Source organism: Orycteropus afer, unplaced genomic scaffold (genome assembly GCF_000298275.1).
Source record: "Orycteropus afer afer isolate SDZICR_OR568_19922 unplaced genomic scaffold, OryAfe1.0 scaffold00365, whole genome shotgun sequence".
NCBI classification, from domain to species: domain Eukaryota; kingdom Metazoa; phylum Chordata; class Mammalia; order Tubulidentata; family Orycteropodidae; genus Orycteropus; species Orycteropus afer.
In genome coordinates this window covers 556,238-583,752 of record NW_006921952.1, presented here as the reverse complement: position 1 = coordinate 583,752, position 27,515 = coordinate 556,238, and the positions used below count along the sequence as shown (strand labels likewise).

At 40.0% G+C, this 27,515-nt stretch overlaps 1 protein-coding gene across 1 annotated transcript in view; it reads right to left on the bottom strand.

The window, feature by feature from the left end:
• Window positions 1-27,515, bottom strand: part of CNOT4 (CCR4-NOT transcription complex subunit 4) — an 81,556-nt gene that overhangs the window by 32,869 nt on the left and 21,172 nt on the right. The window contains exons 3-9 of the mRNA XM_007952900.2: window positions 21,581-21,667; window positions 19,776-19,877; window positions 19,068-19,193; window positions 16,110-16,243; window positions 4,476-4,533; window positions 1,811-2,060; window positions 129-626 (exon numbers count right to left, since the gene is read on the bottom strand). Of these exons, the coding sequence (XP_007951091.1) occupies window positions 129-626; window positions 1,811-2,060; window positions 4,476-4,533; window positions 16,110-16,243; window positions 19,068-19,193; window positions 19,776-19,877; window positions 21,581-21,667 (1,255 nt within the window). The remainder of the gene's footprint in view (window positions 1-128; window positions 627-1,810; window positions 2,061-4,475; window positions 4,534-16,109; window positions 16,244-19,067; window positions 19,194-19,775; window positions 19,878-21,580; window positions 21,668-27,515) is intronic.

Genomic DNA, 27,515 nt, shown 5'->3' with positions numbered 1-27,515 from the left:
TTTTTTTTTTTCCGTAGACATTTTGGAGACTGACAAGCACTCCGTTATCCAACCACTCCCTCCCTGTCCACCCACAGCCTGAAGGCACGAGTGAATCACAAGTTCTCAAAGGTTTTAAATGAACCTACCTGCTATAGGGATCCCTCCCAGACCTGTGTTGTGCTGTGGCGGAAGATTCAAGTCCAAGAAATTACTATTTGAGGTGGGGTTTGCTGTGTGGTTCAAGTGCATGACGCTATTGCGTGGAAAGGCCATCCAAGGATAGCGGGTGGCCTGGCCTGGATAACTGAACGAATTATAAACTGCTCGGTGCTGCTGAAATTGAGGGAACCTCTGTGGCAAGACTGAAAAGGTACTATTGAGAGAGTTGGCATTTGCAGATGCAGCAGGATGCAGGAAGCCCGAGCCTGGACCTTTGGCAGCTGTAGTGTGTGAGGAGGAGTTCTGGCGTGCTGTGGGTGAGCGCGGAGCTTGGTCTTGAACTGACAGCTCCTTCTCGATCAGATCTGCTAAGGCTTTTCGCGTGACATCAAAGGGATCAAAGCCCAAGTCATCTTCCGGCTGTTTAGAAGAACCGAAGCCAAACGCTGCTTGCCAGTCTGTAGAGGATGAAACTGGAATTGTTTCTGTGGAGAAGAGAATTTGTGGTTAATATGAAATACACAGCTCCATTTCCAACTTCCTGAATATCCACTCACTATTGAAAAGTTAAAGGTGTAATGTCATAGGATGAAATTATCTGCAAAATCTGATTTCTTAAAATCTGATTTCTTAGCACATTCACTAAGATTATGTAACTACAAAAACTTTAAAAAAAAACAACTCACTGTCGTTGAGTCAGATCTGACTCATAGTGTGACCCCTCCTTGGGTTTCCAAGGTGGCATCACTACGGAAGTAGATCGCCCAACCTTCCTTCCAAGGAGTGGCTGGTGGGTTTGAACCGCCAGCCTTCTGGTTAGCAGTCAAGTGCCTTAGGCACCACGTCATCTCATATGTCTAGCATATTCTTTTCTTCTTAAAAAAGTATTTTGTTGTTTCTAGTACATTTTAAGGTACTAACTTCAAAAGCTGAATTTCACAGACTGACTTTTGCTCATCAAGCAAAATTACTCTCAGCTATTCATAATCAAAACCCAGAAAAAGTTATTCAGATAAAAGAGTGATAATAAATAAAATCTAGCTGATTGCAACAAGTAAAGCTCACTCTCAAAATGCTACTTATCAAAGACAAAATATCAGTAATTTCAAATCTATGCTTCATATACTATTAAGAAATCATATAATCTAATGGAAAAAGTATCTATTTATATTAAGCCTCATAGCTTTTTTTTTTTTTTTTAAAAAAAAGTTAGCTCCTCCAGAAGTGCTATTGTCAATGTCACAATAATAAGCTTACAATGAATAAAAATGAAAATGGCTCAAAATGCCAAAAAACAACTTCTACTACTAAATAACTTACCTCTATGTCAGTCTGAGGAAAAAATATTAAAGTCAACCAAAGAAACACAAATCTGATTTAAAATGTTGAAGTCCTCAATCCTTCCCAGAGGAATAAACTGTTTATTTTTGGGTAAAATGAGGTTATGACCCTTGATTTCTGGAGAGATCTGTCTTTTAACAGTCATTTCTTTTAGGCCCTATAGCAATTCATCTAACTGTTCAACTCCATGAGTTTAAAATGTTTACACCTTAATGAAGAAGGGAGTGGGGAGAGAAAAAGGATACCCATCTGTCCCCCATTGTTCCCCATCAGCCCGTCAACACTACAGGAAGAGACAGTGGGGTGCCTCAGTAGCTCTGCTGTGTACCTGATGTAAAGAGACTCTGTGGTTCAGGTGCTGTCGGCCAGTCACTGGATGTCTGCGGGGAGCTGGGGAAAGGAGGAAGCCCACTTGGGATGGGGTTGGGGTGACGAAAGTTGTCTGAGAATAACGACTGTGACTCTGTTACTGCCCCTTCAAAAGGAGACCGTGCACTGTGATTGGACGAACTGATGGGGATGACTGGGTTGGCTTTTGATAAACCAGGTGGTGGTGAAGGCGTATCACTGTTAGATATCTAAATATGACAGGAAAAGAAAATAATAATCAATACAAGTTTATACATTTTAGTAAGTCACAACTAAAAAAGGTTTGCGAGTAAATGCATTGAATAGTGGTCTTCAAACTAGGGAAATGAAGACACTGAGAGTGTGGAGTTTCAGAAAATCAGTAAGACCATTAACTTACAGGCATACTCTCTTCTAAACCTCATCTGCCTAAAAGGGGTGAAGCCACTCTCCTCTCCTTTCACAACCTGCTTCTCTCATTTTATAAAGGAAAGATGATTTCTCACTGTCTGGGACCCAACTATGGTATTATGGCCAAAAACGAAAACTTTGCAGAGGCTAACAATAATTTATTTGAAATAATCAGACTGGTGAGAGAGTGACTAACTCAAATGACAGAGTATTTCTACAAACATCATCATTCTCAATAGCTTATGTTCACCCAAACTGAAGAGAGGATGAATCAAGTTTTTTCCCAACAGGCCACTAAAAGTAATTTTTATGATAAATCTTTACCTAATTTTTAGCATTTAATTCAGAAGGAGTTCAAAGATTTGAACGAAAATGATATAAAAATACTCCCTTTTCTTCCATCTACTTATTTCTATGAACAATCTATGAAATTCTTAGCACTTGCACCTAGAAAAATGAAAAACTGACTGGAACTGTTGCTGGACCTTGTTTCGTGCTACCAATAAGTAATGCTCATCCAGGGAGACATGAAAAGTAATTTAAAAATGGCTCTATCCATATCATTAAGCAATACATTTCCAACATAATTTTAGTGTTTATATTTAATGATTACTCTTTACCAAAATCGACATATACAGTACTCAATACTACTAAGAAAAATTCAGAAGAAAAGAAGTTTTGGCCTTGAAAGCCTTGTGACAGCAAAAAAATTTCCACTTCAACAAATTAAACTTTGTTTAAGAGAAGGGTAAGCCTTTAAGCACACACTCTACCACATTAACATAAATTCTACAATGGCAGTGGAGATGGAAACATAAGTTCAAGGAGGAAAAGAAATGATGTCAAACTTCTTACTGGTAAAGAAGAGAGTGTATGTTTTTCTTCATGGATAATGGGTTATCAAAACATTGTGATATTTCATTTTTGAAGATACTTAGTACCTCAGAGTACTATGAAATCTTTTTATTTAAAAATGCCAGTATTTACAATATGCTGGCAATGACACTTTGACAACTATTTCCAACTTATTAAGAAAATAATTTTAATGTCAGCTTACAATGTGCAGGGGATACACAGATTTTCAAATTCTCTTAAGAATTTGTGGGCAAACATCTGAAAAGTACATAGCTCAAGATCTCCAAGTTGTTCCCAACACTGTGGGGGACTGGTCATTTTTCATAGAAGAGATTAGAGCTACATCTATTGTGCTACTACAAGACAATGTGCAGAAACTGAAGCATCAAAAAAAGAGCAGAAAAAAGTTCCTTGAGAAACTGAACAGATGACCCAGGGCTCTAAGGTCAGGGCTTCACTCAGCCTACATGGTGGATGCAACTGTGAAAAGCTTAAGCATCTGGTGGTACCACTTCAAAGCCAACAGGCACTGGGAGAAGTAAGAGTGAAACTGTTAGGGGCAAGTACACTGACAGAAACAGGAAATTAAAGTTGTCAGCTCGAGAAGAGGGAGCATATGATGGGAAAAAGAACTCCGAGATGCACGAACTCAGAGGGTGTGCTGGTCGGGACCACCAAGGACGTCAATACACTGCTATGCAGGGCAGTACTATACGGTCAGAATGATGACTGAGTCAGCATGAACTCAGAGGGTGTGCCGGTCGGGACCACCAAGGACATCAATACACTACCATGCAGGGCAGTACTATATGGTCAAAATGATGACTGAGTCAGCACGAACTCAGAGGGTGTGCTGGTTGGGACCACCAAGGACGTCAATATACTGCCATGCAGGGCAGTACTATAGGGTCAGAATGATGACCGAGTCAGGGTGAACTCAGAGGGCAGGGCAGTACTACATGGTCAGAATGATGACTGAGTCAGCAAGAAGGCTTACGCAATGTTCTACACATTATGAGGAGGAAAAGAAGACTAATCATAAAATATTTTAAAAAGATGTTCACCAAACCTGTTTTCAAATTTTTTTAAGAATTTAAGATATTTTTCACTATCTAGAAAATTCATTGGTATAGAACACCTTTTTTTGGGGTTGTTGTTTGCCATCAGGTTGGACCCGACTCATAGCGACCCCTCTTTGGGTTTCCCAGGCAGAATCACTACGGAAGTAGATTGCCCCATCTTCCTTCCCAGGACTGGCTGGTGGGTTTGAACTGCCAGCCTTCTGGTTAGCAGTCAAGTGCCTCAGGCACTACACTACCAGAGCTCCCTGTTTTGTGGGTACAGGATATAAATGAAGTAGTACTGTACCAGAATCTTACCTGCTGTGAATTATCACCATTCCCTATACTGAGAGAATCTGAAGGTTTGTCAATGGGGCTGTAAAAAGAAGACAAACCAAAAACAAATCAAAGTCAAGTCATTCTTTCACAATAAAAACCAACCCTCCCAAATGCAGAAAAACAAACATTTTCCCACCTGAACACACCTTTACTGAGGCAGTGTGATGTGAAATGTGAAGTTAGATGCTAAAGACAAGAAGAAGTAAGATTCTGCCCTTGGGCAACCTGCATGCAAATGACATTCTCTAAACCCACCTCCATTACAGTTTTTTAAACAGTGCTGTCCCGTTTTTCTAAATGATAAGATGAAAGTTATTGAGATGTTCTCTATAGGTTCTGAAGAGCCATACATTTATTTTAATACTTCAGTATCCTAATCATAACCATAGACAAGGTATGGGGGTATTTACACACACACACACACACACACACACACGACTGACAGAAACAAACAGCCTTAAACCGAAACATTAAATTTTATTTCCACACAGAGAAGACTAGACAGACAGAACTCCTAACTTCAAGTCCCCTGTAACTAGTATGACTTACAAGACAAAACAAAATCTCAGTCAGCATCACAACACTGATCCAGTGACTCCACTTTCATCATGAACTTTATTTAACTCAGCACATGAACAAGAGGTAAGGATTAGTGACCAGATGCGTAGTTCTAACAAAATAGGGGAAAAATTAAGATTCCAAACTCCTCAAAATCATCTTATCCCCTAGAAATACATCCAAAGCCATCTTAAAACTTATTGAAGCAGATAACTGTTGTTGTTGTTATGTGCCATCAAGTCAGACCCGACTCACAGCGACCCCTCCTTGGGTTTCCGAGGCTGTATCACTATGGAAGTAGATTGTCCAACCTTCCTTCCGAGGAGGGGCTGGTGAGTTTGAACTGCCAGTCTTCTGGTTAGCAGTCAAGTGCCTTGGGCACTACTAGGACGACATTTGTTTGCTCTGAAACATCTTAACCAGGGCAGGTCCCCACTCTGAATCCCCAGTGTGTCCTCTGCAGTGACACTGTCAGGTAGTCTTCATTCTGAAAATAGGTCTTTACTCTTTACTGACAAGGTGGCAACAAGTTAATGAAGAAAGAGAAGCCACCTCTAGTGGGGTAATTAGGGAAAGTTCCATAAAGGAGTTCAATTTAAGCAGGTCCTTAAAACTATTTACATACTTTGAGAAGGAAGGAAAATGGGAAAAAGAACAGCATTGAAACTGGAACAATGAATGTGTCAAGGGTCAAAAAGCTACAGACAGGGTTCAGAGAAAGTTACTTTGTCTGGCGAACATACAGGATGGTTAGAGTAACATGGAAAGAGGTGAGACTAGAAAGGCAGACAGAGGCCAGACTCCAGAGGCCAAGAGAAATCCTGAGCACAGAGACGACAAAACAAAGCAGTGTTTGAGAGTAATTTGGTGGCGGTGTGAAGAATGGACTGCAACATAATTGAGATAATCCGAGTTAGAGTTGCAGTATTCTTATAATATGGGAATAAGGGTTTAAAGTTGAGAGGAAGCAGAAGTAACAGAAATGAAAGGATGAAAGCAAAATATCGCAAAGGAAGAACTTCAGTGTCTTAACTCAGTTCTTCGCAGTCAGACCACTAAAGAGCACTAAACAATCATCTTCCACGAGGTGAAGGCAGTATGTGTGATGGAAAGAGCAATCTGTGAAGGTATTAGGGCACAAAGGACAGATCTGGAGGATGTGCCTGGATTAGAGCTAAGAAGAAGAACTCGTATCATGTCTTGTCTGCACCCCAACTGCTTCCACAAGCACTGATTCTCAATAGCCTCTGCTCCGCCTGGGAAAGATTTAGAGACACTGAAAAACTTCCAGATCAGTGTCATGAATCCAAAGGGAGCTGCAGAAACCCAGGACTGCGGCAAGACACCACCAAACTGGTATCTTAGCTTCACCCAGGTTTAGCATATTCTTCCATTTATTTTAACAATAATGAACAGACTTAATGAATAGTAAATAGAAGGCTTTGTAAGTAAAGATACAACTAGAAATTATTTTATTTCCTATGTGGACTTAAAAAAAAGTCAATTGCTGGCATAACACAGTACAGAAATATTTTGTTCCACATCCTACTTTGGTGAATAGGGGTCTTTCGAGCGGCCATCTAAGATGCACCTATTGGTCTCTTCTTATCTGGAGCAAAGAAGAGTGAAGAAAATCAGGGTCATTTGGAAACACTTAGTCCAAAGATATGATGGACCATAAGGACCTCAGCCTTCACAACCCTGAGGCCAGAAGAACTAGATGGTGCCTGACTACCAATACCAACCACTTAGAAAGGATCAAAGTGGAGATCCTGGATGGAGTGGGAGGAAAAATGTGGAACAAAATTCAAAAACACAAAAAGGACCAGGATTACTGGTTGGATAGGGACTGGTGGAGCCCCCAAGACTATGGCCCTGGGTTATCGTTCAGGATACAGTGGTACAGTAACTGCTCTAATTTCTTATCTCTGGTCGTCTCTTCTATCTCCTTACTCACTCTTTCCACCACAAGCCCCAATTATTTTCCCCTCTCAGAGCCATCTTTCTTGATCCCACATTCTCATCAACTTTGCTTTGCTAATGCCTCTACTGGAATAAACCAAACACAAGCTAAAAAAAAAAAAAAGAGTCAACCATAATTAACATTGCCATTGTCAACACAAGTATTATTGCAAAAGAGAGAAGCAAGCCGGCAGGATCCCTGCCAGCACCTGTGTAACTCCACAGGAAGAAAATCTACTTACAAATTTCAATAAATGTGACCCCTTGGCTCAACATTCAGCAACTGCTAGTGAGGCCAAAGTCTCACAACTCCCTGACAGCAGATGTCATGCTGCCTTTGGGTCGGCTCTGCATCCACTTACTCTGAGGCAGTGTTAATGAATTTGCTGCTGCACTTAACATCCACCTACCACCCGTTACCATGCCAGTGATTTAGAAAAAGGGTAACAAGCGTCAATCAACATCAGACTTATTAATGAAGAAAGACATCTACCCATGAAATGGACCGGTCTCTGGTCAAGAACCTCCATTGCCCTGGGCACACTAAGATAAAGTGCATGGCTTTTTAATTTACAAACCAAACAAAAAACCTGACAGATATTCTAAAATCAACCTCTTTGCCACACTAAAATTAAGCCTATGTTTTGAAGCCAAAGTTTTGTTGTCCGTGCAGTTTCCAACAGGAAAGACTTCTGTGTAACAGCTGTTTGCATGGCACACAGCACAGAAGTGGGCAGAAGAAGGGAAGGCCTAGAAATGGTGCAGAAGAGTCACAGCATTTTAATTTGGTTCCCGCAGGCAGAAACAAAGAAAAACAGGTACCAACATTAACTGAACTAAAAGAAAGAATGCGAGAGGCAAGAACAAAGGTTGGCAAGTTCTCTGCCAAAGCCAGGAGCTGGGAAACCACCCGAGCAACAGTTCCCCAACACTAACAACAGTCACCCCCAAGGCCACTGCACCCACAGCTGACTGACAAGCAGGGATTCAAGTGGACCCCTGAGTACTGACAGGCAGCCAGGTGTCACGCCAGTCAAGAATACCTCCAGGAGACAATGCCGTGCCATGTGTAAAACCCCGCAGATAAAAAAATTCTTAAGCATGTAATGTACGCATAGAAATATCCTCACTCATTTTTCTGTAAGTTCTCATCTGAAACAGCTCTGAACCCACGGGGAGAGGACAGACTGCTTAGGAGTAAACACTCTGAAATTAACCCAGCCAAATCTAGTGCTAGAAAGATTCTCAGGGTGTATAGATGGGTTTTTCATCAGAGTATAAAGGACACATCCTGACTGCATCCCTAGAGGCCCCGCCTCAGTGGGTCTGAGTTGTGGCCCCTGCTCCGAATGCTGCCATGGAAGCTGTGAGGAGGAGTACAGTGAAAAGGTTAACTACAGCATCCAGTCTCCATAAAGTCTCTGAAACTATTAGATTTCACAGCTGCAAGCAATCATTAAAATCTACTTTAAATCATCTGCTTTACAGATCGAGAAACCAAACAGGCAGGCAGTGACCCCGCAGGGCCTCAGTCTGCATTTCCAAATGCTCAGCCAAGTGCGAGGTCCTTCAGGTGAATGGAAGGAACGCAGAGCGCGACAGTACTTCCTTCGTGGCAACAGCAACCAAACCCCTGAAAAGACTCTCGTGGCTGCTTTTCAAAATTTGGAACATGAAACAATTTATTACAAAGGAGGAGGATCAAAGAGGAAACCACTGAGGAGGGCGGGGCATGGGATAGAAGAGAACACTGAGAAGTCTCGTATCTCTGTTCACTGAGTTCAAAAGAGAAAGATCATCCCAGTGCTAGTATTCATTTTTAGTTATTATCTTGGAGATATATAGGAGCTCTGGTAGTGTAGTGCCTAAGGCACCTGACTGCTAACCAGAAGGCTGGAGGTTCAAACCCACCAGCCACTCCTCGGAAGGTTGGGCAATCTACTTCCGTAGTGATACAGCCTCAGAAACCCAACGGGGGTCGCTATGAGTCGGGTCCCACTTGATGGCACATAACAACAACATCATCTTGGATATAAGGTAAAATTAATATATAGACAAATGTCAATACAACGGACATTCCCAAATTTCACTGTCCTGTTATGATACATACAAATACCAAATGAGGAACTCTGGTGGTACTTTGGTGAAAGCATTAGGTTGCTAACCAAAAAGTTGATAGTTCAAACCCCCCAGCTGCTCCACAGGAGAAAGATGAGGCAGTCTGCTTCAGTAAACATTTACAACCCTGGAAATCCTATTGGGCAGTTTTATTTTGTCCCAAAAAAAGGGTGACTGTAAGTCAGAATTGACTACATGGCAGTGGATTTGGTTTTGGTTTTTGTTCCTAAATTGAGTATTCCCATATCCATTTAGAATAATTCACTTTAATTTTCATGTTCTGAAATAAACATTTTCTACTGAAAAGGACATGTTTAAATTAAAAATAGGTAAAACCTGCCTGTGTAGAATAAATTTTATTTGATTCAGGCTTCAAATACACATTAATATTTATAGCATTACTTTCCTACTGAAATACAGTGACATCTTAAGGAAAGAAAGTTACACAATTAGCTATTACCAGGGCAAGGACAAAAATGCCCCCAGTAAACCCAGACTAACTGTAGTAGGGCAAATAGGATTTTAATTGAATTTCTCTTATAACCACAAGATATTCTTAACATCAGTGAAAATAAATGTTTTGATACCCACTAGTAGGCACAAATATTTAATTATTCTCAGTATTATAGGTAAAAGATGGGTATCTACCATCATAAATTTATCATATAACAAGGCTTAAAATCAGAAAAGGTGTGGGTCAGGGTTATATCCTTTTGTCATACTTATTCAATCTGTATGCTGAGCAAATAATTGAGAAGCTGGACTATAAGAAGAAGAGGATGGCATCAGGATTGGAGGAAGACTCATTAACAACCTGCGATGTGCAGATGACACAACCTTGCTTGCTGAAACTCAAGAAGATTTGAAGCACTTACTAATGAAGGTCAAAGACTACAGTCTTCAGTATGAATTACACCTCAACATAAAGAAAACTAAAAATCTTTGCAACTGGACCAATAAGCAACATCATAATAAATGGAGACAAGATTGAAGTTGGCAAGGATTTCGTTTTACTTGGATCCACAATCAATGTCCACTGAAGCGGCAGTCGAGAAATCAAACAATGTACGGCATTAGGCAAATCTGCTGCAAATCTTTGAAGATTAGATTAACTCCTTGAAGTGTTAAAGAGCAAAGATGTCACTTTGAAGACTAAGGTGTGCCTGACCCCAGTCAAGGTATTTTCAATCTTCTCAAATGCATGTGAAGCTGGATAATAAGGAAGACCAAAGAAGAACTGATGCCTTTGAATTATGGTATTGGCAAAGAATGCTGAATAGACAAGGGACTGGCAGAAGAACGAACAAAGCTGTCTAGGAAGAAGTAGAACCAGGATGCTCCTTAGAAGCGAGGATGGCAAGACTTCATCTGTCATCCTTTGGCCATGTTATCAGGAAGGGTCAGTCCCTGGAGAAGGATATCATGTTTGGTAAAAGGCAGGATCAGTGAGAAAGAGAAAAGCCCTCAACAAGATGGACTCCCACGATGGTTGCAAGACGGGCTCAAGCAAGCAGACTGTCAGGATGCTGCGGCACCAGGCAGTGTTTCGTTCTGTTGTACACAGGGTCTCTAAGAGTCAGAACCGACCCAATAGCACCTAACAACAACAACAAGCTCATGACTATTTTCTACAAGTCTCAGAATGTACCTTTTGTAACCTTAGGAGTTTTTCAAATAACACCAGGGTAGGAGACAGAAGTCATGCAGTGATTACTCCCATTCTGCTGAATAAAGAAGGTATGCCAACCAGACCTTCAGATTTAACCAGCTAATACATGGCTTTCAAGAAGGATAGACATATTTTTTTGAAAGATGTACATTTTGTCAATGTCATGTTGTTGTCAGGTGCCGATGAGTCATCTCCGACTCACAGCGACCCCATGTACAGGAGAACAAAACACTGCCTGGTCCTGTGCCAGCCCCACAATCTTTGCTGTACCTGAGCCCATCGTTACAGCCACTGTGTCAATCCACCTCGTTGAGGGCCTTTCCCTTTTTCGCCGTCCCTCCACTTTGCCAAGCATGATACCCTTCTCCAGGGAATGACCAAAGTAGGTAAGATGAAGTTTGGCCATTCTCACTTCCCAGGAGCATTCGAGCTGCATTTCTTCCAGGACAGATTCACTAGTTCTTTTAGCAGTCCATGATACTATTATCAACACTCTTGCCCAACACCACGACTCAAAAGCACCGACTTTTCTCCAGTCTTCCTTTTTCATTGTCCAGCTCTCACAAGCATATGCAGTGATTGAAAATACCATGGCTTGTGTCAAGCGCATCTTAGTCTTCAAGGAAACATCTTTGCTCTTCAGCACTTGAAAGAGGTCCTTTGTAGCAGATTTGCCCAATGCTATATGACATCTGGTATCTTGACAATATCTTGACAATCTTGTCAATGTCATAAATGTAATGAAATGTTATAAATTCCTAAAGAAGTTTTCCTTTTACCACTTCTCTAGGTAATCCTCTACTGCCACCAATCTAGGTGGTTTAGGGAAGATTTTGCTCAAAATACCACTGATTCCTTAGAATTTATAGTCCAATCACTGTATTATTTATCCTGAGGTGACAGGCTTTAAGCACTAGATATCTTCAAGGTCAAACTATCTATAGTCACAGTATAGTTTCCGTAAGTAAATTAGTTTGATTCATGTTCATTTTTCTTAAGAGTTTCTATTCAGAAATTTCCAGCATCACCTCTTCTAAACAAAACCACGGGAGAGGAGTATAGTGAGGACAATGAGCTTGAGCTTCAAAGTGACGGAGACTTAGTCTGAATCGGACCTGTAATGTACTTGTGTGGGATGTACTGGTAAATTTGGAAACTCAAGATTTAGTTTTTTTCCCTGTCGTAAGGTAACAATGCCACTGACCACCCAAGACTACTGAGAAGATTAAACGAACACCAAAGATACCAAGGCTTTTTTGTGTTCTACCCTCCTTTCACCTCAGTCTGAAGCAGAACATCTTGGTTCCCTCAATAACAGGTTGTGTGACTGAGCCACAGTATCCAGTCATAACCACTCTCCACCTTGTGGCGCCTAGGAGACTCATTCCTGCTATGGGAACAGTTAGAAATATGCTCTGTGGATCACCTGACTATACTCTGTAGTGAAGGCAAACTCGAAATAATATTAGGAAATAATCTATTAAAAACTGATTTAAAAAAATAAAGAACAGCTAAACACTTATTATAAAAGCTGAAAAGACATTGGATGAATTCCAATATTCATCTCTAGTTTAAAGGAAAAAAACTCAATAAATTAGGAAAAATAAGGTATTTTCATAATGTGATTAAAAAGATTTATCTCCAATAAAATACCAAAAATCCTCCTTTTAAGAAGTGAGCAAAGCACCACAGACACAGCAATTCCCACGAGAGTGAGACTGAGACAAGGATGGCCGCCAGCACTGCTCTTAAACCGCCATTCTCTAATTCTTAGGAAGGGTCCTCAAGAGTCAGAGGTGGCAGTGGAAGGCCCCGTGCTGTCCGAGAGGAAAAAGACAGAGACCGCCTTCCTAAGAGGCGTGGCAGGGTTAGATGTTGTTCAACACAGATTCTGCCAAAACTGATGTTTAAATTTAATGTAGTTTGAATCACAAATAATTGGTTGCGTAGTTGGGGAAAGGTAGAACTCCATATACCTACAACATTTACATAGTTAATAGCCAAAACAAACCGATTCCAACTGCAAAGACATAAAACAAAAAACACGCATAGGTAATTAGTTATCTGGTTGGTCTTTGGGTAGAGAAGGTCTGACTCTCTAACCATAAAAAGGATAAAAATAAAGGAAACGATGGACATTTTTAACCACATAAAACTGCCCTTATTCATGCTGAAACATATCATTTATAAAATTAAAAGACACAAAGTGAAATGAGAAAAATCTGCGTCATGTATTACATAGGCAAAATACCTTAACATACAAAGAAATTCTTACAAACCTGAAAGAAGAGATAAACACAAAACATGGAGAACAAAACACAGGGAATTCACAATGCAGAGTTCACTCTACTAATCAAATAGAAATGAAAACAGGACAGCATATTTGTTTATCAACTTAGCAAATATGAAGGAGAAAAAGTACTCAAAATTCAAAGAAATAGATATTCTTTCATCCTACATCTAGGAACAATCAAAGCTAAAACAAAAACTTTTATATGAAAAAACATTAATCACAGTGTTTTAACAACAGCAGATTAATTTATTTGAAATATTCGTATGTAAAGGAATGCGACATAGCCATCAAAAATTATGTTTTCACGACATGGGAAAATATTCATATGAATATTAAGTTTTAAAATGTAACAAAGCAATGTCCTTTGTGTGTATATACAGGTAGTCCCCGAGTTCAGACTCATTCTTGAGCACTTACAAGTGCTTTCTGCTTGTTGCACATCTTATCGTTGCGAACATGTACATGCAGTCCCCAGGTTATGAACGTCCAACTTATATGCAGTTATGAACCAATTGCCCCTTGTAAAGCCTATTATATTAAAAATCTGAGGTACATACAATGGTTTATAATAATAAATGGGCACTACTTGTGACAGGCATCAAAACATAATTATCACTATTGTATTATTATGTTAAAGATGCTTGAGTATATGTGCAAGTGTTTCTTTAATGCTATTTATGCATAGAAAATATACTCAGTAATCTGGGGACTGGCTGTATTACATACAGTTCTGCAGCACATAATTTGTTGATGTTTATATGTAATATTTCCCATCTCCAAAGACAAAAGAGAGATCCTATTTATAAAGATACTGATATTAAAAGGCAATAATAATGAAAACCGAAAGGAAAAAAAAAGAGGCATTTGATTTACATCAGAACCTACTCAACAGAGCCATCTGAATAGAATCCCGCTGTAAGCCAAGAGCTACGTGTATGTTCACAAGAAGAAAAGACTACAAGGAAATCCACACTGCAAGGAAAATACACCAATCATTTTCAGTGCAAACTTCTGGGTACTGAGGTCACATACAGTATTTATTTCCTTCCGTATGCTTTCAAGAACTTTTTAAATTAGCTTCAATTAAAACCTGTTACTTTTATATTCAGAAAATAACAAGTGTCATCTCAAAGAGATAGTCTACAATACAAATTTCTGCTCTGCATTCTCTAAGGATTATCAACCCAGAGTATGACTTTAATTAGAATGACAATTTTTAAAATGAAAACAATGGTATGTATAAATGTTAAAAGCATCCGAAATACACATTTATTACAATACTCCCATTCTTATGCCAAGGTCTACAAAGTTGGCAACCAATATGACGTAAGGTATGTGGCCCCCACAGATACACAGACACAGGAAGGGTGGGTACAGAAACACTCCAGGAAGGGGTCAAAAGCCTGTGAATTCAAAAGATTTTCATATGGACTTAGATTTTATTCTTAGCTTTGATATAAACAAATTCCACGACTTCTACTACACAATAATTTTATGTTTTGCTCTGTGGCCTATCACATACATTTACAGTCATGCATCTCTTAGTCTATGCTTCATTCTGCGAAACAGGATGTTATGTGATTTGGATGGTGTACACACACTGTATTACATACAGGCAGTCCCTGGATTACAAATGAGTTCTATTCCTAAATTTGTCTGAAAGTCAAATTTGTGTATAAGTCAGAAGTGTTAGGTACTCTTCGTATCTAATGTCAGTTAAATGTTTATCTTAGTATATAGTGTATCTTTCTATGCATTAAAAAAAAACATTAAAGGAACAATTCCAGATACACTACATCTTTGACATACTAATACAGTAGAAATAATACTAATTGCTTGACGTGCAAAAAGTAGTGTTTTTTTGTTATTATGAACCATTGTAAGTACGTTGAATTTTTAATGTAATGGGCTTTACAGGGGTTCAGACCACAGATGTCTATGCAGTCAGACATTACCCAAACAGACTTTACACAGCACACAACTGTATATATAACATATGTGTATATATAGGTGTTTGAGTGTGTATGCATAAATAAGAAATGAATATTTAAATTAAAACAATCTAATATTTAAATAATGTTTACTATCAGAGGAAATAAACTTAAAGACTTCAAAACTTTCAATACAAGAATATGTTTTTTGAAGAAATTCACTGACAATAATCCATGCAGTTATTATTAGTGCATCTGAAAATGGTTCGTATGTTTCTTTAGTGCTAAACACACCACTAGCTATCATATCTGACACACAGACATTAAAGTATCACTTAATTTAATTTTGGAATTAAAAATAAACAAGATAATCAACATACCTAAATTAATTACACCTATTTTTTTTAAAATCATTTGTATAGAAGTCAAAGTTACCAAATTAAAAATAAACAGAACAAAGATCTTACAGCATCAAACTTTAAGAACATTCAGGATCAAATACAATCCCAAAATGAGTGTTTCTATTAATTACATCATTTTAGACCCTAATCAAATATATGAAGATCACTATATCAGAACAACATTCAGTAATTAGAGCTACAAATATGTTTAAACCCTGATATAATACAGGTCTACATAAACCCATGGAGGTTAGATTCTGAACATGGGGTGCCCTCCCCACTCACAGTAGATAAGACTTCAGTGATTTCTGAGATAGCTCTGTGTCACCAACATCCAAAGCTTCTGTGAACTTCCACCCTTCCTTACCTTGTCCCCTCAGTGCATCAGGTGAAATGGTAATGAGGTGACAAGAACCCATTAACATCTAACATGCCTTAACTTCCATTTTAACAAGCACAGGGTTCTCGGGGCTCAGGGTAGTTACAAGTCACTGAACAAGGTGAGGCCATCACAGGTTTGTCTTAAATGTCACCAGGGAGGGCATGCAAAGAATGAATATCCAAACCCAGGAATTGTGACTCAAGATTTCCTGCACAGGCTTCTGCATGGCAAAGACACGGAGCCAAGCGGGAGGCTGATACAGGGTTAGGGTGTCTGACCACACGAGCAGCAGTACTTACGTGTCGTACCTCTGCAGTGGTGTCACTTTGTTCTTATTCTTGTCAACTGAACCCGTGGACAGCTGAAGAAAATTGGGATTTAATTTATATAATTCTTGCAGCAGCTTCTGTTCATATTCTTGGTGTTTACCTGCCTAATAAAAGAAGGAATGAAAACTGCAGTGGGAGTCACAAAATAGCTGCTATCAAATACTGAACTACTTTCTGAATTATTAAAGGTCCCAAGTGCCACCACGGCATCACAGAACCCGTGAGCACACTCTTTCACAAAACTCCTAGACCAATGAAAATCTTCCAACAGAACTCAATGTATGTTCCAAGAATTAAAAAAGGTATTTCATCAACAAGCTTTATTGTGTAGAAAATCATATGAAGAGAACATTTTTACTAGCTAAAAAAAACCAGTCCATTTTAAACTCACTTCCACCACATCTAAAGCATGAAGTCTCTTTCTAAGAGGCAGTACTGAATTATTGAAGATCACCCCAAAAACAGTTTCGTAAGTTACACACAGGTGAAGAACTTTACCATGCTTCTCCTTACCCTGTCTGACACAAAGTAAAAATCTCATTAATTTACTTTCACTCTCTTCTTTCCTCTTTGTTAACAAGAATAAAATAAAAATTCATGTATTTTAAACTCTAGACCAGAGGTTAGCAATTTATCCTACTCCCCAAGTCCTGACAGCCACTTGTTTTTGTAAACAACCCATTACTGGGACACAGCCATGAACATTCGTTCACATACGGCTGCAACAGCTGACTGAGTAGTTGTGACCAAGATTGCTGGCCCTTGCCTAGGCACAGTAAGATAATATGCTATTTACTGTATTTAGGTAGCTGTATGTCAGAAGGCCACGTCACAAACATTAAAGGAGAAAATAGACAAAGACTGACTGTGGAAGGCAGTTATACCTCAAAATAAATGACAAAGAAATTACTCTGAATAACCTTTTGTTTATCTGCATGTGTATCATAACTGTATGTCATGACTGGAATGACAGACTGATTACATTTTCACTTACCGTTAGGGGTGTTAATTATGTAAAAATCGTGGCCAAAAAAGGTGCTATGGCAAAACCAAAAGAGAACAAAAACAAAACAATACGAACAAGGACGTTATCATTTGAGCGCCACTGTATCGTACACAGCACAATGCATCATCGTCCCCTATTCCAAGACCCTGTGTGTTTCCATGAGACCGAGTCACATAGTACGACATTCTGAGTTATGCAGTGACAAGATAAGAGCTTCTGATTTTTGCTATGACAGAATTTATTCAAATTTCTTTTGCACACTAAGGAAGTGTTTTAACGAAGAAATTCCCTTTCAAAGTGATTTTAAACTCAGTGCCTAAGGCATTTGACTGCTAACCAGAAGGCTGATGGTTCAAACCCACCAGCCATTCCTTGGAAGGAAGACTGGGCAACCTACTTCCGTAGTGATACTGACTTGGAAACCCATGGAGGCCTTGCTATGAGTAGGATCCAACTTGAGGGCAGTGAGCCTGGTTTGGTTTTGGTTTCAAGAAGAGTCAGATGAATTCAGAACAACACTATGAGAGGAATTTAAATTATTAAGAAAAAAATACAGTCAGATGTGAAATTTACATCTTTAAAACATGGACTTTTTTTGGAAATTTTTTCTGCAATCTATAGTTCAGGAGATGTCATGGCTTTCACTAGTCACAAAAAGCTCAAACTGACATTCAAATGATCCTTACTGGGGCAGTTCCTAAGACACAGGTTAAATCCCATTACAAGTTACAAGGGACTGTCCATCTAATTTCTTTCATTGCTCAATAATGCATAAAATGAGATCAACTGGGGTTTGGAAATTTTCTGAGAGACAGAAATCTGCACTGTAACAGTGCTTATGAGTATAACATATTCTCTACCAGTTAAATGTCAAGTGTGAAATTTAGATTTCATTTAAAAGAAAAAAAAAAAGATCAACAAGCAGTTACTGAATAAATAAGAAAATCTCTATCAAAGGACCTCATTCTAACACTGTCTTGGATGACAGAGACATCACTGTCAAGGAACTTGAGTGTGTTTATCATAATGGGATTTAGTCTGCAGCACCTCTGAGTCAAAAAAGGTCAGCTTTCAGGGGACTGAACACGTTGCTGTTAGAGGAGCCCCTACCAGACTTTCTCTAGTTGGACCTGGAGAATGAAAGGTAGCAATGAATGCCCCCCACCTTCCAAGTGAGAAGTACTCCTGCACAAGTCCACAGCAACAATCGGAAGTCCTCATCTACAATAGGGAAGGGCAGCATTGTGCCTTGGTACAGTCGTCATTTAAAATGCCGTGTGGTCAACATTTTACTTGTAAAGGCATGTTTATACTACAAATTGAAAGGAGACAGGAGAAGAGGAAATGTAAAAAAGAACAAAGGACAGTACACTTTCAGTTCACCCTGACAGGATACTGACTTGGTGGCACTTTCATGGGAAGAATTGTTTTTTAAAATGTTAGCACATCATCATCATCACCTGATAGAACAGCATTTTACAATATGCTCTGGGAAGAGTAAAGAAGAGGTAGAAACCCAACTAAGAATTACAATGTCCCTGTGAGCTCCCATTTTGCTGACATCTCTATTAAAGTAGCATCTCCTGAAGTGTTTTCCGTGGTCTGTAAGTGATGGCTGTACAGGGTACTATACACGCCCCTCTCGGCTGTGTATTAGCCTGTGGGTAGGGATTAGTCCACAAGAAACTCCGAGTAGAAACCTACACCAAAGAAACCTGGTAAGTTCACTGACTCGAGCATTTCAGACACAGACCCTCTTTTGTTATAATAATATAATAATGCATGGAATACTTTGTTTGGAAAATACCACTTTAAAGTAATACCAGTTTGAAAAAACCTTTAGATTTGCTTGTGTAATTTTAACTTATAAAGAAAAAGTACTTCCTTTTCTACAAAGTTGATAATTCACATTACTTTACTACCTGCATTTCCTCTTTTGTGAAGCTGGCCGCCTCATCCCCCAATTCATGTAGATACATGCAGTCGGGCTTTGGGCACTGCATATTCTTTAAGAAGTAACTGCAATATTTTGTTGTACCTAGAGATGCCTGCAGGAAGAGGAAGGAAGGAGAGAAGGACTGAAAATGTGAGCAGACACCACCATCAGAATTTCCAGTGTTTGCTCCTCACTGACTACAAAGTGCCGACATGACAAAACGGGAGCGTGGCTGCGAACACTGGAGACTGGACCACTGCTGGGAGGGCTCGGTCAAGATGAGGCTCATCTGGAAGAGCTAAGGAAAGCACTCAGTCATGGTTTCTGGACTTGAGCACCTGGGGGAAAATCCAGACAAAATCTATTCCGTGTTGCAACTGTTTAGGGCACCTAAGAAGGCAAATTCCTTTTCCGACTGATGCTGTCTTTCTTGCATTTACATAAAACAGCCTAGTGGAATCTTTCACTTAAACTAGAATCAACAGTGTTCAGATATATCTGGAGAACAAAGCAGAACCATTGCCTATTTCTGATGAGAAGAATACTGGTTCCATTTTCACAAGATATGTAGACTGGTATGAGTGCTTAAGAAGCAATCTTCAAATGTCTTCAAAATATGTAAGTGTCAGCCTCTTGTCTAGTTGCTATCTCTCATCTCCCACCCACCCCCCAGAAATCAAGAGGACCATGTTACCTTAAGTGTTCTGCCATCTACCACCACGTTGTTGACACACTGTATGGCTCTGAGAGCATCTTCTGACCGGATATAGGTTACATAAGCACTGGCACTTGGACCCTAAAGTAAAAACATCCCATTCGATTGTTAGTTTCAAAATGTGTAAATACTTGGGGGGGGGGGGGGGGGCTCTTCTGCAACCTGCTGAAGGAATTCCACAGACCTTTATTACCACTATCATTAATAACAATTAGAAGTAGCAGTGGTTTTGGTTAAACAGTATATACTACCACCTTTTAAAAAAAAACATGCTAAAGAAGTTTATCTGATTTTCTGGTTTTGGTATAACATATATGAAAACAGTATATACTACCACCTTTTTAAAAAAATCATGCTAAAGAAGTTTATCTGATTTTCTGGTTTTGGTATAACATATATGAATAAATACCTTCTTTGGCTTGGCATTTATTTCTTTAGGAGGTCAACTGACAGGCTCATAAAGGTTATAAGAAAAAAATTGAAATATATATTTAATAAAGTAAGATTTTAAGACTGTGCCAAATTATGGTCTCCCAAAATAAATGCCATCTACAGAACTATTCTATGTGCTAGTATCAGCAAAGATATATACACATGTATGTGTGCGTGTGTGTGTATAAATATAATATATATAAAAAACATAATGAAGACAGAGATAAGAAATCAAGGACACACACACACATATACATATATATACATACACACACCAAAAAACCAAACTCACTGCCGTTGAGTTGGAGCCAACTCATAGCGACCCCTCCTTGGGTTTCCGAGGCAGTATCACTCTGGAAATAGATTGCCTCACCTTCCTTCCGAGGAGTGGCTGGTGGGTTTGAAACGCCAGACTTCTGGTTAGCAGTCAAGTGCCTTAGGCACTACACTATACCAGAGCTCCCATACCTGGTGGGTTTGAACCACCAGCCTTCAGGTTAGCAGTAAAGTGACTTAGGCACTACGCTATTCCAGAGCTATGACTTAAGTGGGAGCTCTGGTGGCATACTGCCTAAGGTACTTGACTGCTAACCAGAAGGTTGGCGGTTCAAACCCACCAGCCACTCCTCAGAAGAAAGGTGGGGCAATCTACTTCCAGAATGATATCGCCTCGGAAACCCAAGGAGGGGTCGCTATGAGTCGGGTCTGACTCGACAGCATGTAACAACAACAACAACAACAACAATACACACACACACACACACACATATACACATATACATACACACACACAGAGCGCGCAAAGATGCTCTGTTAAGTTTTCAATATCTGAGACTATTAATGATTTGTTATTGTTGTTGTTGTTAATGATTAGGACTCACTAATTATATTAGATTGTCTGATAACAGACTCAACTCCCCCTCCTGTTCACCCCATCACTAAACCTTTGTCTTACTCCTTTCCCTCTTATTACTATCCCTTTACTTAAGTCCTGTTGTTGTAATATGCCGTTGTCACAATTTCAACTCATAGCGACCCCTCCTCCTTAAGTTTTCAAGGAAGTATCACTATAGAAGTAATTGCCCCATCTTCCTTCCGAGGCATGGCTGGTGGGTTTGAACCATCACCCTTCTGGTTAGCAGTCAAATGCTTTAGGCACTACACCATAAGAGATCCCACTCAAGTCATAGAAGAGTCAAATAAGCACCAAAAATTCTCTGTTCCACCAATAGAGGGCTCTACTGCTTAGGTCCTCAGGATTTCTAATCACAGAAAGCAAGGCTTCCTGCTCAAGAGCCCAGGTCAAGCCCAAACCATAGGGAGGAAAGGCAAAGATCCTTATAATCAGTTACCTGTGAGCCTGCGTATGATGTGCTATTATTGATGACAACTTTATGGATTTTACCAAACTTCCCAAAATATTCTGGTCGTTTTAAAACCTAGGAAAGAAGAAGAAATAAGGTATAAACTGGCTCATTTTCATCAATGTTATCCATATAATGGGGACATTCACCATCTCTTTTCGGTGAAAGGAAAAGAGTACTTTTTTAAGGTTTCTAATAAATGTGATGACTTCCTAGTTAATGTGTGGGGCTAACCTATAAGAAATCACTGACAAAGTTGAACAGCTGTTCATTAACAAAGTCTAACAGCAATTCTTCATTGACCCAGCAACAGAAAGGGAGACTCCCTAGGTCTGCCATCTGCACCAATAGCCTACAGCATCCTACCTGCACAGAACTCTTAAATAGAAACCAGATCAAAGCTTCTAATCCCATTTTCATTAATACAGGATTCTTAAAAGAAAGTAATTCTCAAAACAATGACCAAAATTACATATTGAAGACAGAGATAAGAAATCAAGGATGGACATAAGTAGATAATCTTTACCCGTAAATCATCGTATGTGGCAATATTTACTGTATCGAAACAATGCTTTATAAACTACAAATTCAAATAAAATGAATGTCCCTTAACCTTCTCTGCTTTATGAATAATCACTGTGTATGTATTTAGTTAACTCATGTTGAATCTTATTCAATTTTGTGGTTGTTGTTAAGTGCCATCAAGTCAGTTCCCACTCATAGTGGCCCTGCGTACAAGAGGATGAGATCCTGGCTGGCCCTGCACCATCCTCAGTCACGGCCGTGCCGTAGTCATGGCCGTGCCGCAGTCATGGCCGTGTCGGAGCCATGGCCGTGCCGGAGCCCACTGGTGCAGCCACTGTGTCAGTCCCTCTCACTGAGGTTCTTCTTTTTCTGCCGACTCTCGACTTTCCCAAGCACGATGTCCTTCTCCAGGGACAGGTCCTTCCCAGTACCATGTCCAAAGCATGTGACACAAAGTCTTGCCATCCTTGCTTCTAAGGAGCATTCCGACTGTCCTTCTTTGATGACAGACGTGTCTGTTCTTCTGACAGTCCACAGTATTATTCAATATCCTTCGCTGACACCATTCATTCAACTACATTAATTTTTCCTCCGTCTTCTTTATTAACTGTCCAGCTTTCATACTGTGGTACAGTGAATTACTTAATATGGCTCTTCTAGCCATAGTCCTTGTGACTCTCACCAAATGACTAGGTAGGACTATGCAAATATGAGGTGCTTGTGCCCCACCAACGTGACTGGATAGCTTGCTAATAATGTAAGTAAGGGGTGTGACACCCGTGTGGCATCAGGACCATGGAAATAAGGTGTATAAACCCCCAATGAGGAGTCTGGCCAGTTTTACCATCCCACTAGGCTTTTAAGCCACCTCAGAGGCGGGAATGGGGGAATCTCAGTGTCATTAAGAAAGAAGCCAGGAGGGGAGTGTGTCCTTGGGCCTGAGATCCCTGCGCTGAACCAGTTCAATCCAGGAGACAACTGTGACAACAGAGGCGGCCAGACGGCTAGAAGGAGCGGCAGAGAAACAGTGGCAGCAGAGACCGCAGAACCCAGAGACCGGCACAAGACAGGGTGGTGGGCCTCCTGGACCAACGACTGAGAAAGCTGAGTGCCTCTGGCATACTGGTGGAGTGGTGGGCCTCCAGAAACTTGGTGGAGCTAGTTCATCGATACTAGCTAGTTCAGCTTCATAGAGCTGAGCACCTTTGGGCTGAGGTGGCAGGACCGAGAGGTCAAGGGCCAGAAAAGTGTGCCTGTAGGTACTGTCGAGAAGAGGCTGACACAATCAAAGAAATGCATCCTAAGTTGTTTCTGATGATGTTACTTCCTTAATGAACCCCATAATTGTAAACATTGTCTGTGAGATCTGTATGGCCATCATAACAAATTATCAAACCCAGCAGAGAACCAGAGTGCCGTGGGAGGGATGGCTGGTATCAGAATTGGTTAAAAAAAAAAAAAAAAAAAGATTGGAGGGTGGTGGCATGTTGGACCTCTGCCTTACAGAAATCAGCCTTGGGCTGCCATTGATCTTGATCCTCCTCTGCCCTTGTGAAGTGAGAGGAGGTCAGACATTGCCCCACACCATTTTTACACACATGTGTATGAGACAACTGAAAATACCATGGTTTGGGTCAAGCACTTATCAGTCCTCAAGGTAACATCTTTGCTTTTCAACATTTTAAAGTAGTCTTTTGCAGGAGACTTTCCTAATACAATACCTCCGGGGTGTTAAGACTACTACAGCAAATCACATGGATTAGAAGGTGAGCCAACGGAACGTGAATACACACTAGACACTGGTTTTCCATCTGCATCCCCTGAGGAAAGGACAGTAATGATCTTCCGGTTTTTCACAGCAAAGTCTCAGGGTTGAGGGGTAGGAAGGGTATAGCTTGGAACTTCACTCAGTCTTCCAGCTGATGCATACCAACTTAAGAGGCGTCCTAGCCAATGCCTGCTCCAAAGGGTTCAGGCTGGTCACAGGCACTCCTGACCAGCATCTTCTATCACGTGTGAGTTTAGGGCAACAGTTCTCCATGTAGCAGCTTTATGCCCCAGGTGGTTTTGGTTTTGGTTTGCTTGTTTTGGAAATTTGTGGGAGCTTTCATTGGGGAGGTTATCAGAGTGACTGAGACCTCACTGGTATCCACTGGGTGGGAGCCAGGGATGGTGGGTATCTCAATGCCCATGCTTGTTCTTGCACAACTTCTGAATGTTCTACAAGACACTTTTGTAGCGGAAAACCTGTTTATAATTTAGTGAACCCAGAAATATATTCCATCTTATATATAAACACAAAGTATTTACCCAAAGTTTTGACATACATTGAATTTACAGAGAAGCAAGTAACATGTATGTGAGGAAAGAGGACACATGCTCTGCCTGAAATATTACTAATAGCAGTTTTCACAAATCACATTATTAGCATGCTGTGGTACCTGTGTTGCCACCACACACACACCCTGTATCAGTCGGCACTGGTAGCTGCCATATTTGCAGTGATTCTACACAAAGGTACAAGCATCTTACTATTTCATTTTGTCGTCTAAAGCAGTGCTTCACGCACTGAGACACACACACAAATCATCTGAGGAGCCAGTCAAAATGCAGATTCAGATTCCGTATTGGGGGCGGAGTCTGAGAGTTTGCATAATGACTTCCCAGGTGATACTAATGCTACTGGTTCATGAACCACACCTGGAGTGACAGGTTATATAGTAGTGACGTCCAAGCACTTATTTGTAGAAACAGCATTTTTATAATTATTTTTGGTTTTCTTTTAAATGACAAATAATGGCAGTATATTGGGTTTTTTCAAAGTATGTGCGTAGACAGATTATGTTATCAAAAAAGTCATTTCCTGAAAGTCAAAGGGTATTATAAAATATCAGTGGGGGAAAAAAAGGTGAAGAGACACACTATGCAGCTACAGTAACTATGACAGACTATTACTGGTATAGTAACAGGCACACAGACCAATGGAATAGAACTGAGAGTCCAGAAATAAATGCAAACCTAAGGTCAACAGATTTTTGACAAGGGTCCTAAAAGAATTTGATGGAGAAAGAGGAGTCTCTTCAAGCTGGATACCCACGTGCAGAAGAATAAAACAGGATCCATGCAGCACACCATAAACAAAAACAAATCCAAATGTTTTTAAAGACCTAAATGTAAAACTAAAACCATAAATAGGACAATACTGTTGAGCCCAGCTTTTAACAAAGGATTATCTAATGAAATAACAAAAGCACCAACAAGAAAAGATAAAATAAATAAATGGGATGACATAAGTAAAAACTTTTGTTCATTAAGACTTTACAAAAAAAAAAAAAAAAACCTGAGAATACAAGCTAATGACTGGGAGAATAACTATGGAAACCAAATACTTGACAAGAATCTAATAACAAAAATATATATAAACTTCAACAACAAAACAAAGACAACCCAATCATAAAATGGGCAAAGAACTTGAAGTGACATTTCACCAAAGAGGACACTCAAATGGCCACCAAACACATGAAAAGATGCTCAAGATCATTAGTCATCAGAGAGATGCAAATCAAAACTATTTTATCATTTCACTCTCACTAAGATGGCTAAAATTTAAACAAAACATAAAATAATAAATGTTGGTGAGGATGTGGCCATAAGAAGCTGTTGTGGAAAAGCATGGTGTTTCCTGAAAAAACTAAAAATAGAACTACCCTATGGCCCAGCATTTCCATGGTAGTTAAGGTTATATGTCAACTTGGCTGGGCCTGGTTTTGAGTGGTTGAGCAGATCAATGTAGTTATTCCCTGTGATAAGACTAGTAATCAACTCCATGGTGAGAACTACTGTGAGCAGCTGAGTAGTTGCGTCAGGGGTATGATCTGCTTCCAGTATATAAGCAGCAACTCTGAGAAAGGTCTCTAGCTTTTTGGCATGCTTGGATCCTGCATTTAGCCAAGTCTTCATTCAGCCTGCCGTGTTGTTTGCCAATCTTGGGACTGTTTCTGGACTTGAACTAGTGGCCTACTGTGCTGTCCAATAATCTTGAGACTGTGCCATTTTACTTGTCGACCTTCAGTGTGTCAGCCTCAGCAGTCAGCACCTGCCCGAGTTAAGAGATACCTCCAGCTCCTGGGCCTTCACCAAGCCCCTAAAGCTGGCACTTTGAACTTGGACTTCTAGCCTCCTAAAATTTAAGAGAATAAATCTCTGTTTGTTAAAGTCATCAAATTGTGGTATTTCTGTTAGAGCAGCATAAGAGGGCCAAAACACACTGCTAGGTATATACCCAAAAGACCTGACCTGGAAAATAGACTCAAACAGATACTTGTACGCCAATGTTCACTGCAGCACTATTCACTACGGTCAAAAAGGTGGAAAGAACCTAAGTGCTCATCAATAGATAAATGGATAAACAAAATATGGTACATATACAGAATGGAAAACTACTCATACAGTAATAGAAATGAAGTCTTGATTTATCCTAAAATATGGATAGAGCTTAAAGACAATTTTGTTGAGCGAAATAGGTCAGTCACAAAAGCACATGTATTACCTCAGTTATATGAAAAGACAAGAATAGGCAAATGTATAGAGAGGATAGTTCATTACTTGCTACTAAGAGTGGCCAGGTCCACTTCTGATACAAATGACCACCGAAAACCTAATGAATAGCCAGGAAACACTGCCTGATACAGTGCCAGAACATGCATTCCTCACACTGGAAGGCACTCAAAATACCACAGTGGAAGAGCTGCATCCTCAAAGCGAGATGAACATAGTGACATGACTGGATTAAAGCTCTTAGGATCTTCATTTGCTGTTGTGGCACAACTCAAAATGGGAAGAAACAGTTGCAAACATCCATTAATAACGAGCATGGAATGTACAAAGTATGAATTTAGGAAAATTGGAAGTTGTTAAAAATGAAACAGAACATGTAAAGATTGACATCCTTAAACATTAGTGAGCTGAAATGGACTAAAATTGGCCTTTCTGAATCAGACAATGATATGGTCTACTATGCCAGGAATGACAAACTGAAGAGGAATGACATTGCATTCATCATCAAAAAAAGAGTATTTCAAGATCCAAACCAAAAACGAAATCCACTGCCATCAAGTCAATTCTGACTCACAGTGACCCTTTTAGGCCAAAGTAGGCCTTTTTTTTTTTTTTTTAACCCCAAAGGGTTTCCAAGGCTATAAATCTTTGCAGAAGCAGACTGCCTCATCTTTCTCCTCCAGAGCAATTGGTGGGTTCAAGCTGCTGACCTTTGGGTTGGCAGCCAAATGCTTTAACCACTGTTGTTCTTGTTATGTGCCGTCGAGTCAAACCCGACTCATAGCGACCCCTCCTTGGGTTTCCGAGGCAGTATCACTACGGAAGTAGGATTGCCCAACCT